General features: G+C 43.4%; 1 protein-coding gene across 2 annotated transcripts in view; it reads left to right on the top strand.

The window, feature by feature from the left end:
* The first annotated feature begins 5,862 nt into the window (after nucleotides 1–5,862).
* The window catches only part of Washc3 (WASH complex subunit 3), a 34,273-nt gene continuing 22,226 nt past the window's right edge, over nucleotides 5,863–17,909 (top strand). For both annotated transcript variants that reach the window (XM_041671494.1, XM_041671485.1), the window contains exons 1-4: nucleotides 5,863–6,000; nucleotides 6,580–6,678; nucleotides 13,364–13,429; nucleotides 16,649–16,756. In XM_041671494.1, the coding sequence (XP_041527428.1) occupies nucleotides 5,950–6,000; nucleotides 6,580–6,678; nucleotides 13,364–13,429; nucleotides 16,649–16,756 (324 nt within the window). In that variant the 5' untranslated portion in view covers nucleotides 5,863–5,949. The remainder of the gene's footprint in view (nucleotides 6,001–6,579; nucleotides 6,679–13,363; nucleotides 13,430–16,648; nucleotides 16,757–17,909) is intronic.

The raw sequence follows: 17,909 nt of genomic DNA, 5'->3' as shown, positions 1-17,909 counted from the left end.
TAATCGAAGAACTATAGGCAACTAAGACAGGCTAAGAGTAGAGTGGGCAAAATAGTCTTCCCTAGGAATAAGCTTCTAATTGATTATCCAGTACCAACTCGCCTTCCCTGAAGCTGTGCACATACAAGTAACACTAAATAGGCTGACCAAATTGTATTTATATATTTGTGCATATTTACACACATATATTTGTGTATACGCATATATAAACATGCATTGTACATATATATACATGGGAGGAGCCTCCATGAATTTGAGAGAGAGAATGGGAGAGGTTAATGAGGGAGGGTAAGGAGAGAAATAATGTAATTATTTTGAAATTTCAAAAATGCCAAAAACCAAGAACAATAAATAGTAGACTCCTTGTAGCTCAATAAACTATCAAAGGTAGGCTGATAAGGAGTAAGCTAGGAAGACTGAATCAGTAGAAATGTTTCAGTAAAAACATGGAGGGGCAAAGAGACTGCCAAGTCCCAGGGATTGAAGACTGAGCATCAGTGAGCTCCGTGTCTAAACAGTAAAGAGATTTGGAGAGTAATTGAAGGGACCAGGAAACCAGGGTAGCAGTATCACCTCTGAGCATTCCAATGAGTGAGAGAAACCCAACTACAAGGCTATCATACCTTAGAGCATGAGCTCAGAACTATGGTGGCATGCCAACAGAGAAGGGAAGACAATGGCTTAGACGCAACTAGTACCAGGGGAAATTGCTGTCTCCTCCCCGACGACATGGGGGCGGATGAAGATGAAGAAAGAGATACAGGTATCATACCTTAGAGCGTGAACTCAGAACCATGGTGGCATGCCAACAGAGAAGGGAAAGACGATGGCTTAGAAGCAGCTAGGACCAGGGGAAACTGCTGTCTCCTTCCCTGACGATACAAGGGGATGGATGAAGATGAGGTAAGAGTCACAGGTAGCAGTGTGCTCGGGAGAGGCTAATGGATTTCACCCCTAACTGACTTCTGTGTGTCAAAGCAAAGGGCTGGATTGGGAAGGATAAGGCCATCCGTGTAGATGCCATTTTCTGGACATGCCGTGGAGTCCGTATGTCTATTTTATACCATGATAACTTTCACTGCCGCAAAGCCAAGCAGCAGGTCTTCTAGAAAGTTCTGCCGATTTTCATGTATCCATCCATTAGATGCTGCTCCTCAGGACACACTTTAGCGGAGCCTTTATGAGACAATTCATCTCTCATTTGTCGGTCTCCCGGTCTAGAATTCCAGCAACTGCATGTCTCTGTTATCTGTTTAGAGTCCCGAGCACCTAAGCTGCATCTCTCCTCTGTTCACGTCTCGTGTCTGTTCAGAACATGTTGAGTGCATGGTGTGGGATGCGTTTGAGTAGCTGGGTGAAGGAGAGGATGGCTGACTAACGCCGAGGACCGTGCCCGCATCATGCTAAGCACTTAGAGCTGTGGGTTTAATTTATTAATGACTTTTCACTGAAAAGCAGCATGGCTTGTACTAATTGAGGACTCATAAGAAGAGAAGAGCCTTTGCTCCAAGGAATTTACAGCCCGGTGGAAAAATTCCCAGTCGTATGGACTTTATCAAGGGGAGAAAACAAAACATAAGCCCAGCTGCCTAGAACTGTCACAGCGCTTATGTTATTTATACTCATGGCACAAGTACAGTTTAGGCATACCTCATTTTATTGTGGTTGGTTTTACTGGGCTTTCTAGATAATTGCTTTTTTTTTTTTCCTTTTTAATCTCCCGACAAACTAAAGCTCTGTAGCAACCGCATGGAGCAAGTCTATTTATTGGTCCTCTTTCCACTGTGGGTGATCATGCCACAGGGTTCTATGCCACATCTTAGCAATTCTCACACACTTTCCAGCATCCTCATTATGACTGGTACAGTAGTTTGGGATCAGTTAGCACTGATGTTGCTACTGTCGTTGTTTTTGAGGGCCACAAATAAGATGGCAGGCCTAACCCATTAGCATTGTCTGTGTCCTGACAGGTTCATCTCCCCGTGTCTCCCTAGAGCCCCTAAAACAGTAATGAAATTAAACCCTTAAGCTCACACATGGAGGTCTCTTAAGTTCCCACATGAAAGATGAATCTCCTCTCTCTCTCTCTCTCTCTCTCTCTCTCTCTCTATCTCTCTCTCTATCTCTCTCTCTCTCTTTAAACCAAATGCTAGAAAGGTTAAGGTTGATGAGAAAGACAAGCAGAAAGCATAGGCAAACCAAAAGCTACCACTTAGGTTGTAAAGACGGAGGAAAACTTTTAAAAGATATGTTGATTACTTTTTAATTTTATTGTTAAAACTTGCAAATAAAAAACACACTGGAAAACAGCTTTCTGAGGGGAATTAACATGGATGATAACAAAACAACCTAAAATAGCTTTGTTATTAATATGGAGAAAGTTATTGGTCTGAATAGGAAGCCAAAACAGCACACTATTCCCCATAGCCAAAGCCTAACCCCAGAACAGGGTCTTAATTATTCCTCAGTTCTATGAAAATTGAGAAAGGTGAAGGCCCCCCAGAAGGCAAATTTGAGACTAGCAGGGGTGTTTCATTCTGTTTATGGAATGAAGTTGTCTTCATAATATACAAGGGCACAGCGACTCGCTGAAGCAGAAGATGCAGCAAGTTATCCCTGAGGTCTAGCAAAGATAAAGGATGCCGGTGGCTACCCTAGCCAATCGGCTTTCACCACAGATGAGCAAAGCCTTCGACTGGAGATGCTGTGTCGAACTTTATAGCCAGAGAGATGTCAATACCGTTGTCAAAGCTTCAAAAGCCAGACTGATTTCCTTGCTAGGGCTTAATGAACCTGGAGGTTTTACACTGAAGCCAATGCTAATTTACCCTTCTGAAAAGCCTAGGGCCCTTGAGATTTACACTAAATCTATTCTGCCTATATTCTGTAAATGGAACAAAGCCCAGATGATATCATGTCTGTTTATAACATGGTTTGCAGACAATTTTAAGCCCATTATTGAGACATACTAGCCAGGAATTAAAAAAAAAAAAAAAAAAGAAAGAAAACAATTCGAAGAATCACTGCTAATTGACATTAGCTTCACTGTTCACTCAAGAGCTCCACAATGTTTTTGTTTGTTGACAGAAAATCCATTCTGCAATGGATACAATTTTTACTTTCAAGTCTTATTATTGAATAAATAAATGGCATACTCCTGTATATCAGGGTCATACACCTGTAATCCCAGAACTCAAGACATAGGGTCAGGAAGATCACAAATCCAATGTCATTCTGGGCTACTTAATGAGTTTGGGTTCGGGAAGGAATACACAAGGCCGTGTCTCAGAGAATGAAGTGGAGAGAAGAAAGAACCGAGCGAGTGGAGGAAGTGAGAGAGAAATAGAGAACAGGGGGGGAATGAGGAGACAGGGAAGGGAGAGGGGAGAGCGGGGCTACAGCATCTTACACACCAAATCTTGTGAATCTCGGCAAAATAAACTGAAAATCTCCAAAAGAATTCATTGAATGCCAATTAGAGCATTTGTGATCCATGGGCAGAGGTCGAAACGTCAACACCAAGAAAAGCTGAGCTGCCCTTGGCAGCATGCACCTGTAATTCCAGTACTCAGGAAGAGGAGGCAGGAGTTCAAGAGTTCAAAGTTCATTTCCTTTACATGAGGTTGGGGCTAAGCTGGGCTACAGGAGAGCCAGTCCCAAAGGGGAGGAAGGGGGCAGTGTGCAAGAAGCAGGTTCCAAAGCTTGAGAGAATTCAAATCTCAGTGAGGGGATCATTGAAGAGATGCTACACACAGCAAGGGGACTGGAGTTAGGATTAGAGCCTGAAGATGTGGCTGAATTACTTCTAATCTCGTGGAAAGACACTTCAACAGAGGGGGACGTTTAATTGATGAGCAAAGCGAGAAGGTTCTCAGGATGGAGTCCACTCAAAGAGGAGGCGGCGAACGCCCCTGAAAGAAGAAAGCATCTAGGATTACACAAACATAGTGTGTAAAGCAGCAGCAGGAATGGATGGAACTGGTCCCGATGTCAGAAATACATTACCAGCATGAATAAAATACTGCCAAAGACGTGCAGAGAATTCATGAGAATAGCAGCTAATCAGAGCATCAGACTTTATATCTGACTTACTTCAAGAAATTCAGAAAACGGGGCACAGAACGAAACTGAAGAATTCACCGGAGATGAAATACAAATGGCGGACAAACAGTTTTTAAATGTTCACCCTCCTTGTCCACCAGGGAAATGGAAATGAATCTACTTGGAGATTTTGTCTTAGCCCCGGTCAGAATGGCTAAGATTAAAACAACCAAATGACGACAGATGTCATCTACAGGAAAGGGGGAGCTAATAGAGGGGTACACACGGTTGTGACCGTTTTGGAAATCAGTTGGGAAGGTCCCCCAAAGGTTAGAGATAGATGCGCCACACATGTTGACTCCGCCACTCTCGGGTGTATACCCTGAGGTCTATATCCCGTTTAGAGATACGGCTCATCCGTGTTTGCTCCTGTTGCATTCACGACAGTCAGGAAGCGGAAGCCATCTAGATGTCTGCCATCTAATGACTGGATATTGAAAACATGTAAAGGTGGGGTAGAGGAGGGAATCTAGGGGGGACTAACTAACACTAAAGAAACGCTAAAGACCTTGGGAAAGGCATATGGAAACCTACTACTGTAGAAGGTTCCTAAGCTGTATGTATGGACACATATCTGTATGAAAGTATGTATACAGTTCATAATTTAAATGGAATTACCCTATTATAAGGCAGCAATGCCCTTACTAGATACTGATGCTAACAAGAAGTCTAGTATTAGGAATGGGTCGCATCTTTTAGAATTACTGACTTCTGAGGTTCTATAGAACGTGACACTAAGACCCCACTGCTGAAGACAGCACAGTTCAGAACAATTCCAGGGAGAGGTGTGCAGGTGTCAGGGTTTATCCCAAAGGGATCCTGGTTTAGTCTGTCTGAGGTTAATCTCCGGAATGGGCCTTTTAAGAAGCACTCCCAACATATTTTCTTTTCTTTCTTTCTTTCCTTTTCTTTTTTCTTCTTTCTTTCTTTTTTGTTTTTGTTTTTTGAGACAATTTTTTTTGTGGGTTTTTGTGGTTTTGTTTGTTCCTTTGTGTAACTTTGGAGCCTGACCCGGAACTCTCTCTGTAGACCAAGCTGGCCACGAACTCACAGAGATCCACCTGTCTCTGCCTCCCTGGTGCTGGGATTAAAGGTGTGCGCCGCCACTGCCAGGCTTTGACAAACATGACCCTTATTCGGGTATAAAGGGCCCTTCATCCGCTCTTTGTGTCTACTTCTGCCTTATTTCTCATTATTCTCCACCTCCGGGCATTTCTGCTTAACCAGCAGACATCTTTCCCTTAGCCCCACATACCGTTCTCTTTATTCCAGATTGTCATCTCAGCTCCTCTTCACGTTAAGTAGCTGCTAAAGTTGGTTTCCTCTTTTTTGCTTGCACAGCTTAGGAGCTCCTGTTATCTACAGTACCACAGCACCTTGCCTCCATGTGGGTGCATGTACCTGTGGGTTTGTATGCGCTAATGTGCAATGCCACAACTTCCGCAGGATTTTGTTGGCACATCCATCTAAATTTTGCACGTCTTCACTATATTATTCTTTGAGGGCAGAGGTCTTTCCGTTCATCGCTCAGTATTTCTCTCTCTCTCTCTCTCTCTCTCTCTCTGTTTTCTCAGATTTTTTTCAGATTTTTACAGGTAAAACAGCAACTGCTCTTCAACCTCGCTTCCCTAGGCCAACCTTACAGTTCGTATCATGAACTACCAATCCCAGAATACTGAGCGGGAGCAAAGAGGCGGGATCTCCGAAGCCACCCACTAATGATTGGTAAGCTCAGAAGCCTTTTTCCGGAAAGGCCCCGGAGGCAGGAACTTGGGAAGGGAGTCGGGGCTCTCTACCGGGTTGGGAGGGGCTTGTTCCTGAGACCCGGAGTCCCCGTCCGCTGAGGAGATGGATGAGGATGGGCTTCCTCTCATGGGCTCAGGCATAGACCTGACCAAGGTTTGTAAAAGATGGACTTCAGCTTCCGGCGGACGGGGAAGGAGTTTGGCCAAGGGGCCCCGGTTCCCCGAGAGACGTCACCCCTCCAGGCCCAACCCGAGCCTCTCTTTTGCTAACTTGAGGAAGGGGGAGCCCCGCAGTCCACTTCGAAAGAGTTCCATCCTGAGCTAATTAAAGAGTCTGGTGTGCCGCGCAGCCTTTGCTCCCCACATCACGTGACTGTACGCCCAGGGATGAGAGTCTAGAGATAGTGCCCCTTCCACCAACACTACCCCCCTCTGTCTCTCTCTCTCTCTCTCTCTCTCTCTCTCTCTCTCTCTCTCTCTCTGTGTGTGTGTGTGTGTGTGTGTGTGTGTGTGTGTGTGTAGCAGCACATTCTCAAACTTTATGCATCCCCTGTCACTTTGACACACACAATTTTCGGGAAAAAACAAAGCAGAGACTATCTTAATCCCTTCGTGAAATTCACCGCCCAGGGCAAAACCATGCCCTTTATGAAGTCCAGATACCCAAAGGATGGCACAGTGTATGTTTCTCCCGTAAGAATCATGTTTGTTTGTTTGTTTTCACACAACACAGGTGCCAGCTATTCAGCAGAAAAGAACCGTGGCCTTTCTCAACCAGTTTGTGGTACACACGGTGCAGTTTCTCAACCGGTTTTCCACAGTCTGTGAGGAGGTAGGTCCTGGGCGAGCGGCGAATGGTGCTCGCCGAGAAAGTCGCCTTCCACAGCCTTCCTTGATTCTCAGGGCCATGACCCTCTTCAGCTGCCTTGAGACACCTTAGCACCTCTTTGATTTGGTTACTGTCAGCCCTGTACCCCGCCTCAACTGAATTAGTATTCTAGAAGTTTCTGTGAGATAGCTCAGTCAAGTTTGTTGTGATTATGACATAAAAAACCAAAATTTCAGTTGATTTTTTTTTTTTTTTTTTTTTTTTTTGGAGACAGGGTTTCTCTGTAGCTTTGGAGCCTGTCCTGGAACTAGCTCTTGTAGACCAGAGCTGGCCTCAAACTCAGAGATCTGCCTGCTTCTGCCTCCTACGTACTGGGATTAAAGGCGTCCGCCGCCACACGGCTATAGAACTCTCATGTTCTGCATAGACCTTGGATCCAGTGAGCTGGACTTGCTGATTGATGTGTAAGATGGGCCTTGGGTGTGGCTCTGCAAGGGGAGACTTAGTGTAGACCATCCTACACCACAAGGCTACAGGGACTAGAATTGTGGTTGGCCTTGAGCCTGGATTTGCACAGTCCACAGCTTTGCGGGTCTGTCCATTTCTGGGCCCTGGGTCTGCTGGGATGGGTGTGAAGCCTAAGTCTGAGGGAGGAGGCCTGGTCCAACTCTAACAAATCTGATGGTCAGGTCTGCAGCGGTCTTCTCAGAACCTTTGATTATGAGAACATTAGAACCTGCTTAGGTTTGGCATGGGTTCTGAGTCTCTGGGCTAGTTTGGCACCGTGGCAGTACAGACTTCCACAAGGCTTGTCTGACCAGACAATGAGTGGGCTTGAAAATTCCATCTTTGGTACTGGCCAGGTGTCTGGGGTCGCCAGGACTTACACAGTGCTGGGTCGGACTGGGATGGTCTTTGTGTACATTCTGAGGCTGCTCACTTCCTGTCCTTTTCCCAGCCAGAGTTGTGTCTACTCTGCTGTGCTTCTTGGGGTTGGGTGACAGAAATGTGAACCTGTCCATACTACACACATGTCACATGGCACACTGCTCTTTCTGATGCATCTTCCCTGAATTCAGCAGGTCACCCTCATGCTCGCCTGCTTTCCTTAGCTCTTGGGAAAGTAGCTTTGTGTGGGACTCTGATTAAATCAATGCTTTTGCTTGCGGATGGGTATTGGAAAGGCCTGGCTCTCCATCTTCCCGTGTCCCGCCCTTCTGTGTTTTATGTTTGGTGATTGACTCCGATTCATTATTTACAATTGATATTTTGGCCGTTTATATTTTTGTCAGTGGTTGGCTGTTTGCTCGGTGAGATGTAACTAATATTTATTGTGTGCTTACTCACTAATGGAAGAACATGCACTTATCATCCCAGCCCTGCCATTTAAGGTCCAGACATCTCTCTTTGGCATATACACAAATGAAGATGTGGACAGTTTGGACTGGCTTGTTTTTTATCCATTTGTTCCACGCTCATTTGAAACCATGCGGAGGATTTGTAGGGAGGCTCCCTAACTTGCTGAGAGCAGCCCAAGGAGCCGAACTGAGCTCCCAGCTCTGGCCTAAGAGAAGAGGCTAGAGCAGCTCTCTACTCTGTGCCGTACATTTGGTTGTTCTGTAGCTACTGAATGGAGCATCTTTATAGCTATGCAAATTGCTGGACATAGTATATATGTGTCTCAGCATCGCTTTCTGAAATAGTATCTAATCTATCAATAGCCCTGGGAAGCCTGTTGACCTTGTTTGGCAAGTCATAGCAGTTTCCCTAAAGGAAAAAATGAGCATCCTCTGTTTTTTAACTAGGAGTGAACTGCAGGGAGAAGGGCACCCGCTCCCCACACCCTGATCTACATCAGCCATAAATGTAGCACTTCCCGCCAGGTAAACTCAAGCTGAGATTAAATTTGAAACAAATTGAGCTTTTTCGTCATCTGTTATTTTGTTTCTTAGAGTTTTCTGATAAAGAGAACAGTATAGAACTCTTTTTTATACTTTGTAAAGAACTTTTTTACAAACTTTCTGTCTATGAGGTTACTTTGTATAATTCTTTGCCGGCCTAGACCAGAGGCAGGAGAAAGAAAAGCGGTTGAATCAGACCCAAGTTACAAAGTCGCTTAGGGTCATCTCCCCTTCCTTCACAGCCCCCAGCAGACATTACTGTTCCAGCTCCCATCCGCAGAATGCTGGGTGTCCACCACCCAGTGGGCAGGGCCAACTCTAGCTCTTAGTGCTTCCCTTCCTGGACAGACTCCTCAGAGAATCAACGGCTCAACATCCCCGTGTAAACAAGACATGTGGGTATTTTATCTTGACTCAGATTCAGTACGCACAAGAATGAATTTTAAACCATTTCTAATCTTTTCCTTCTAAAACTCTTTAAATTCAGGCACAGGTGTTGAGAATTCTCATCTAACAAATTTATAATGTTTATCTTTTATATCCATGATTTAGGCCCACATTGAACTTAACTTTCAAACAAATGTGATGTCTTTCTTAAACCCTTTTTTGGGTTTCACTGCATCCTTCTTGTGGGGAGGCTTAAGAGTTCTATGCGGCTTAATGAAGACATGGATTGATGCCCTCACTGGCTTCCAGAACACAGCACAGCAGAGCGCATGGAGAGCTACTTTAAAACACTCTTTTAGGGATGTGACTAGAGATGCTTGGTATTTTATTTTATTTTTGTTTTTGTTTTGTTTTGATGCTCGGTGTTTTACAGCCATAAAGTTATGTCGCCTCATTGTTCATAATGGTATCAAGTAGCCTTCTCTGGAGCTGGCTTGAGAATCTCAGGTGTTGCGTGTTTTCAGATTTTCTGTTCTGTAGGATTGTGAGAATTTTTTCTTAATGCAGTGCTCCTCATGAGTTTCTAAATTAATGACTAGACTATTTGGAGGGCTTTTTAGTACGCCAATGTAGTATAAAACTAGTAGAGTTTTTTTCTCTTGAAATTATGTTTGCATTGATTTATCTAGCTTTGCCATAGGTGGTAGTAGCCATAGCAAGGCAAAGACTACTGTTCCCCCACGACTCTCTAGGGTGTCTAAATAAATGATGGTAAGCTAACAGGTATTGATGTTTTTATCAGTGTCTTTCATGTCTTGCAAGATAAATCATTTATGCCTTCTGAGGCTTTGACAGTAGCAGGTGCAAGTAGATAAAATGGGCTCCGAATGAAAGGATGGTGGCACCAAAATAATCTGTCATACAGTGAGGGGGAAAATTATTGCTCTGAAACGATCATTTTCCTAAAACCTTCACTCTGTCCAGTAGGTAGATTTCCAAACAGCTCTACTTGGCTAATTGCTAAGATCCGCCTTCCCATCCTCAGTCTGCCCTGTGTAAATCTCCACTCCATACTCAGTGACGAGTTAGGTGTATAGTCTGATCATGAGATATTTAATACTGATTTAAAAATAGTAATAGTAATTGCAGGTGAATGCCATCAACCTTGGTAAATGTTCCAAGTCAGAAAATCAGCCAGACTGATTTCCAGTCTGTGTAATCCAGAACTCGCTGAGAAGCTGGTCAGCTGTTTACTAACTCTGGGTAATGAACAGCAGGCTGTGGGCCCTGGATCTACCATCCTGTTGCAGCAAACTCTGTCAGCTGGGACTTGAAGTGTTTTGGTTCAGGTTATTTCACTTGTGTGAAGTCTCACTTTTTTTCTCTCTAAAAACATGCAAAGTCCTTCCTACGTCATAGTCTCGGTGTGAGTGTTTAAATGACGTGTTGCAGACAGTAGTATCTCACACACAACTGCTCCAACATTTACAATATTAAATTTATTTAAAGGTGTGTTTTCATGGGGGTAGGTTAAAACATAAAAATTAATTTGGGGAACTGGAGCAATGACTTAGTCACTAAAATGCTTCTCGTGAAAGCATGAAGACCTGAGTTGATGTCTCAGAGCCCATGTAAGAGTCAAGGATGAAGGAGCATGTCTAACAATGGTGTCGGGAGGCAGGCGGAGCGTGTCTAACAATGGTGTCGGGAGGCAGGCGGAGCGTGTCTAACACGGGTGTTGGGAGGGCAGGCAGGAGGGTTCCTGGGACGTGCTCACCAGCCCATCTAACTGAGAGAGAGCTCCAGGTTCAGAGAAACACCCTGTCCCAAAACATAGACATCAGTTAAGGAAGCTGCCGGTGTGGACCTCTGGCCTCCACATAGACACACATGTACGTGCTCTCTCACACACATTAACATGTATGTGCACATACATGCATAAAGTAGTAAATTTCGAACTCATTTTTCTTTTTATGTTCACTTTATTTAAACCAATATGCTCATTTTTCACATATGAAATTTATCATTTTACAAATTAATTTGTTGTAAGATTTCTTCTCTAGTGAATTAAAAGACTTATTGAATTTGCCAAAATTGAATTTCCATGATTCTCAGGAATGCGCCTATAATTTGGATAGCATGACATGTTTTATAACTGTATTTATGTTTACATAACAGCTTATTGTGAACAAATCTCAAAGTTACACTTAGCGCCGATGCTATTGCAGTTAAGCTTATCCAAGGATCGCAGGCCTTTAATCTGAGCCCTTGGGAGACGAGACAGGAGTGCTGACAGTTTGGGGCTGGCTTGGGCTAGACTGAATGTTTGAAGCTGACCCGAGCTCCACAGCGAGACCCTCTCTAAAACAATGAAACCAGAACCAGAAATTGGCTTATGTGTGTGCAATTTCCGAATGATCATGTCCTGAGGTTGGACAGATGACTCAGTGGTTAAAAGCATGAGCTCTTCTTACAGAGGACCCAGGGTTGGTTTCCAGCACCCATACTGGGTCATTCACAACTACCTGTAACTCCAACTCCAGGAGACCTGACGCCCTCCTCTGGTCTCCATGGTACCTGCACTCAGGTTCACATACTCACAGACACATACCCATAATTTAAAGTAAATTTTATCCTTAATAACAAGTAAAAGCAAGGACTTGGTAGTGGTTCGTTGTGCATCTGTATGGGAAAAGGGTGTGAGTTCAATAATAATCAAGTATTTTCTCACTCATGTGCCGGGCTTGCGGATCTAGGTTATCAGAGCAATTGCTAATCCAAAAGCAGCTTTTTCCATTATGTCCTCTGGTATTGTTGCTTCAATATCCACACCAGCTTTCATTGTCATTCCCTGGGATATTATCTATCTTCATCCTAGCTTGCAAAGATGAAAGAGACAAAATACAGTAATAGGTAAAATAAAAAGAAAGCAGCTTTTATTTAAATTTCAGATGATAGATTCAGGTGCAGTAATATATCCTGTCATTCCAGCTGTTTGGGTGGCTGAGGCAGGAGGCTGTTATGAGCCCAAGTGTGATACCCGCATAGGCAGCGGTGGTAGATCCTGCTTTAAAACAACCAAGTGTGAGACCCACATAGGCAGCGTTGGTAGATCCTGCTTTAAAACAACCAGGCACCCGAGAAAGCACTGAGTGGTCTATATCAGTGGTCAGTGTTTTACTCCTAATGGTGAGCAAAATGACCTCGGGGCATTAAAGCTCTGCTTTTAATAAGGATTTTTATATTCTCCCAGGTAGCAAGCAAAATGGTGCCTCTCTGTCATGGAGTGAACTGGCTAGCCTTCTTGGGATGTGTAACTAAAATATGATAATGTCTAGAACCAAGGTGTTCAGTAAATGCTTTTCTGGGTTGTACATCATTATGCTAACTTTTATTTGTGAAAGTGTATGTGTGTAGTGAATAATCGTATGTGTGGTGTATGTGCATGCCTTTGTATGGGTACATGTGTGTACAGGTTTGCAAGCACATGGAGTCCAGAGTTTGACATCAGATCTTTTCCTCGGTTACTCTCTACTGTATTTCTTGAGGCAGGGTCTCTGGTCGAAGCCAATGCTCACTAGTTCAGTTGTTCCTACTATCCACCTTGCTCTGGAAATCCAGTTCCTGCCTCCCATGTGCTGGGATTGCAGGTGGGCCACCCTGCCTGCCTGGCCTTCGTGTGGGTGCTGGGTGCTGGCATGCAGACAGAAGTTGGCACCCTGGAGTGGCAAGTGCTTTCTCCCCCGAACCTTCTCCCTAGGGCCATATGGATAACTTAATTCTATAAAGTAGTTAGGACACGTTGGTCTTTGTTCTGGTTTATGTTGGGTTTTGATAGTAGGAGTTTCTTTTTGCTTCTTTGGAACCCTTTTTCTCTCTTAATTCATTCTAAAATGAATCGTTCAGCTTCCCTTTCAGCCCCTCCCCCTATTGCTTTTCAAACCTGAGAGGCTTGAATTTGGACTGAATTGTATTTGCTTATTCGCCTAGGTAATTTCGTGGGCAGATCCTACGTGAGGCTGCTTTAGACTCATTTTTATTCTTTCTCTTGTTTTCTATGGAAAATCCATTCGTTTGCAAGGAGTTATTGAGCTACTGTTACATTTCTGGCTCTGTTCTGGGTCCACTGAATGGAAGACTGGCCTGGGTGGAGTCTGTATGTTGGTTTAATGCTCTGGTAATGAATTTAAGAAAGCTGAAAGGTGAACATTTTTATCAGTGACTATGTAGAAACTCTGTGACACATTCCAGTAATATAGTGTTCTCATTCTGCCCTTGTGAAAACAGTAGTATGTGAGAAATAGTTAAATCATGTGTTTTATAAATTTCAGATCTGCCTTTCATTGTTCTCTTCAGCATGTTCATCAAATATTGTTATTATGTCTCTGATTTTTTTCTAGAAACTGGCAGACCTTTCTCTTCGAATTCAACAAATCGAAACAACTCTCAACATTTTAGATGCAAAGGTTTGTATTTCTAAACACAGGATGAACTTTCCACATGCACACCATCTTTCTTAGTTATATTTAGAATGTGTTTGGGAGTGGAGTCAACCTGACCCCTATCTGTGAAGTGATATAGTGTAGTACATTAAAAAACTGTATTATAATTGCAAGGCAATGAATGGTGTTAAATAAACATTAACCTAGTCTTGTCAGAATGCTCGTGGATTGAGAGTTCCTTTATTATGCCAAGTAAAAGTACAATAGAAGCATCATATTATCAAATTAAGCTATTATATGATTCTCATTATGTAATGGAAACTCAAAATTATTTTCATTTTAATAGTAGCACAATAATAAAATAGAATAAAACTTAAATGTCTCCCAGGCAAAATTTATAAACATTGCCTAATATTTTCATATGTAAATATCTTGAAAGTTAATGAAGAATATCAATTTGAAATCATGAATTGCCAAGAAGCTGGGTACAGTAGTCCATGTTGATAATCCCAGTACTCAGGAGGCTGATGCAGGAGGATAATGGGTTTGATGCCAGCCTGATCTATACAGAGACAGGCAGGCTCTTTAAAAAAAAAAATGAAATAAACAAAACAACAAACAAAAGATCCCATGTTATCTGCGAAAAATAATTTTTATCTGAAGCCTACAGATTTGATAAATAACTGATAGATTCGGCTTTAACTTGTTTTAATTTGTAGTGATCTCCATGTTTTTCCTGTTTATGAAATATAGGAGAAACTACTGTATTTTTGTGATTTTATTCTCCACTCCATAAAAGTCTTCAGTGTCTGTCTTTTTATGGATCAATTCAAAAGTGAATTTAACTTTTTAATTGATCAAAATGTTTACTAAATATTTAAGTTGGAAATTTTGCTTTCACATTAGAATAAGGCAGTAAAGGTGCGGTTGTACTTTCTCTGCCCTCTATGGACTTCAACAAGTGTTGCTGCCTGAGAACATCTCTGGCTTAGACATTAGAATATGTGGCCTTGAGCATGCTGGGGCTATTCTGTCAGTCACAACGACACCAACTCACCAACTCGTGACTGGGGCAGCTGCCTCTTTGCTAAGCACTGTCTTCTGTCAACACCTGTCAGTGACTTGTGCTGCTTGAGATACTGTGTGCAGTGATTCTTATACCATGTCTCAGCACTGTGTCCTACTGTGTGCAGTGATCCTACACCCTGACTCAGGGCCATGTCCTACTGTGTGCAGTGATTTATACACCCCGACTCAGGGCCGTGTCCTACTGTGTGCAGTGATTCTTACACCCTGACTCAGGACTGTGTCCTACTGTGTGCAGTGATTCTTACACCATGTCTCAGCACTGTGTCCTACTGTCTGCAGTGATCCTACACCCTGACTCAGGACCGTGTCCTACTGTGTGCAGTGATTTTTACACCCTGACTCAGGACCGTGTCCTACTGTGTGCAGTGATTCTTACACCCTGACTCAGGACTGTGTCCTACTGTGTGCAGTGATTCTTACACCCTGTCTCGGGACCGTGTCCTATCCTACTGTGTGCAGTGATTCTTACACCCTGTCTCAGGACCGTGTCCTACTCTGTGTAGTGATTTATACACCCTGACTCAGGACCGTGTCCTACTGTGTGCAGTGATTCTTACACCCTGACTCAGGACTGTGTCCTACTGTGTGCAGTGATTCTTACACCCTGTCTCGGGACCGTGTCCTATCCTACTGTGTGCAGTGATTCTTACACCCTGTCTCAGGACCGTGTCCTACTGTGTGCAGTGATTCTTACACCCTGTCTCAGGACCGTGTCCTACTGTGTGCAGTGATTCTTACACCCTGACTCAGGACCGTGTCCTACTGTGTGCAGTGATGTTACACCCTGTCTCAGGACCGTGTCCTACTGTGTGCAGTGATTCTTACACCCTCTCTCAGGACTGTGTCCTACTGTGTGCAGTGATTCTTACACCCTGTCTCAGGACCATGTCCTACTGTGTGCAGTGATTCTTACACCCTGTCTCAGGACCGTGTCCTACTGTGTGCAGTGATGTTACACCCTGTCTCAGGACCGTGTCCTACTGTGTGCAGTGATTCTTACACCCTCTCTCAGGACTGTGTCCTACTGTGTGCAGTGATTCTTACACCCTGTCTCAGGACCATGTCCTATTTAATGGTTGGCGAATTTTCAGGTGCTGCCATCCAAGCACACAGGTTACATTTCCTTATGGACAAGTTAACCTTAGCATGTCCCTGGCTATCGTATGATCCTCACAGCCAGCAAACTTTGACAGACACATATTATTATCACCAGGGTAAAATCTAACCCCAAATTCTTTTTTTTATTTTAAAATGCATTCTAGTCTGGAACGTTGACAGTATGTCTGTTTGTTGTAAATTTAGAAAGCATACTTTAGTAACATTCGACGGTAAACGTTCACAGAGAAAAGACGAGCTGTGTCATATACTAAAGTGTAAAGACATATCTCACATCACTAGTCTTCAGATGTGTTAGAGGACTGGGTGGAGGCTCAGTGAAGGGCTTGCTCACGAGCTTGAGGACCCGAGTTCAGATGGGAGAAAGGAGGATCCAGCCAATCCAGCCATGGAGGAGCTCCAGAATCTTCCAGAGACCCTTTCTGAGAAGTTGGTGAAGGGCCAGGGAGGGAGACTCCAGCACATGCGCTGGTACACGCATTCACACATGCGTGCACACACACACAAGCATGCACATGCACGCGTGCGCACACACACACGCTAACTCACACAGGTATACATATACACACACGTGCATACACCATGTGTGCACACACACTGTACGGCAGAGTACTTTTCTTTAGCAAGCCATTTTTAATAAAAATGCTTCAAAAATAATTTTATAAGGAAAATCTCCTCATCCTTGTTAACAGACAGTAAAAAATGGGGTATAAGGAAGGTGGGCCGGAGGCTCAAATAGTATATTAGTGGTGCAGCACACTTGGTCAGTCAGACTCCCAGCTCATGCACTAAACTACTCTCGTCTTAACAACAATTTATAGGGAAAGGGGCTATTAATTAAACTAAACTTTTGAAAAAATATTCAAAAGTGTTGTGAATGGCTTTCACTTTTAGTTTATAACATGGAGATTAAGGATGAAAATTCTGAACCTATGTAATTTTGTAGATTTAAGGGAGCTAAGTAAGAACCCGCAGGTAAAGTATGTTTTGTGCCCCCGGAATGATCTTCCTATGCCAACACTAATTTACGTTTCTCAGCTGTCTTCTATCCCAGGCCTCGAGGACGTCACGATTGAGGTGTCTCCTGCAAGTGTCACTGCCGTCCCAAGCGGGTCACATTCTGAGAGCCCTTCAGAGCAGCCGCAGGTGAGAGGGGTTTGCAGGGCACGTGGGACGTCTCGGTTGAGCCGAAGCCCTGTGCATAGACCTTGGCAGATGTCAGTGGGCGTGAGACTCTTAGTAGTCAGATCACAAAACCTGAAGCTACAGAACACATTTTTGAGGAAAAGGCGCTAGATACTCTGTTTTTAATTTTATTAAACCTTTATTGTATATAAATATTCACACCAAAGTTAACAAGACCCAGTCTGTATATCTCAATGGACTGAGAAAGTGTGGTTGGAATTGTTTTGTCTGATTGGTATTCTATTGAGAGCCACTTACACCCCACAGTAAGAGCCGCTGCGCATTGGCTTTCCGGCTGACATTCCTTCATGCTTCTCTACCTCCCAAGTTTGTTACAGTCTAGAAATCGCCATTATATGCACATCTCAGTGAGGTACTGAAATAAGAAATAAAACAATCACCAAAATGGTGACCCACTAAAGTAATACTAACAGAGTAGGCATCCTGTGTAAGTGAATTTTGCATCTCTACCTAGAAATAGTCTCACAGTGTTTTTAGGTCATAATGGTGTTGTTAATAAGGTTAGCAGCTGACAAGAGAAACCTGCTGTGTGTCAGCACACATATACTTCTATTTTTTAATAACTGAATATATTTAATCCCAGAAGAGCCCTATGACCCAAGTATAGTTAGTTGATCTGTGCCTGATCTTCATCTCAGGATTCACCTAGACACACATTAAGAATATTCAGGAAAAAATGTTTGCATCTCTGCTCAATGTAGATGGACTTCTTTCCTCGTCATTATTCCTTAAACAACAGGCTGCTTACATTGTAAGTGGTATTATAAGTAATCTAAGATAACCTAAAACACACTATAGCATACGTTAAATTCGGACACAGTGCACCTTTATATAGGATGCTCTAGCAGCCACAGATTTCAAGATCTTGGGGTCCTACAGCCAGTCCCCTACAGATCCCCAAATACCTATTACTGTTAATCAAACCTGAATTTCTTAGTTTGCTTTGCAGACTTAGAATTGCCTGATATGTGTCTGACAGTTTTTGAGCTGTAAATAAATTCTTCTAGAGTACGGGGCAGTTCTGTGGCTTCCTGCGTTTATAAAGCTGTGATGACATCTGGTCAACCTAACAACATGACTCACAAGCATGCAA

Source organism: Microtus oregoni, unplaced genomic scaffold, assembly GCF_018167655.1.
Source record: "Microtus oregoni isolate MIOR12 unplaced genomic scaffold, Mior012 000001F_ref0000356, whole genome shotgun sequence".
In the NCBI taxonomy this organism is placed as follows: Eukaryota; Metazoa; Chordata; class Mammalia; order Rodentia; family Cricetidae; genus Microtus; species Microtus oregoni.
The sequence above is the reverse complement of the archived record's forward strand: the minus strand, read 5'-3'. Positions and strand labels throughout refer to the sequence as shown.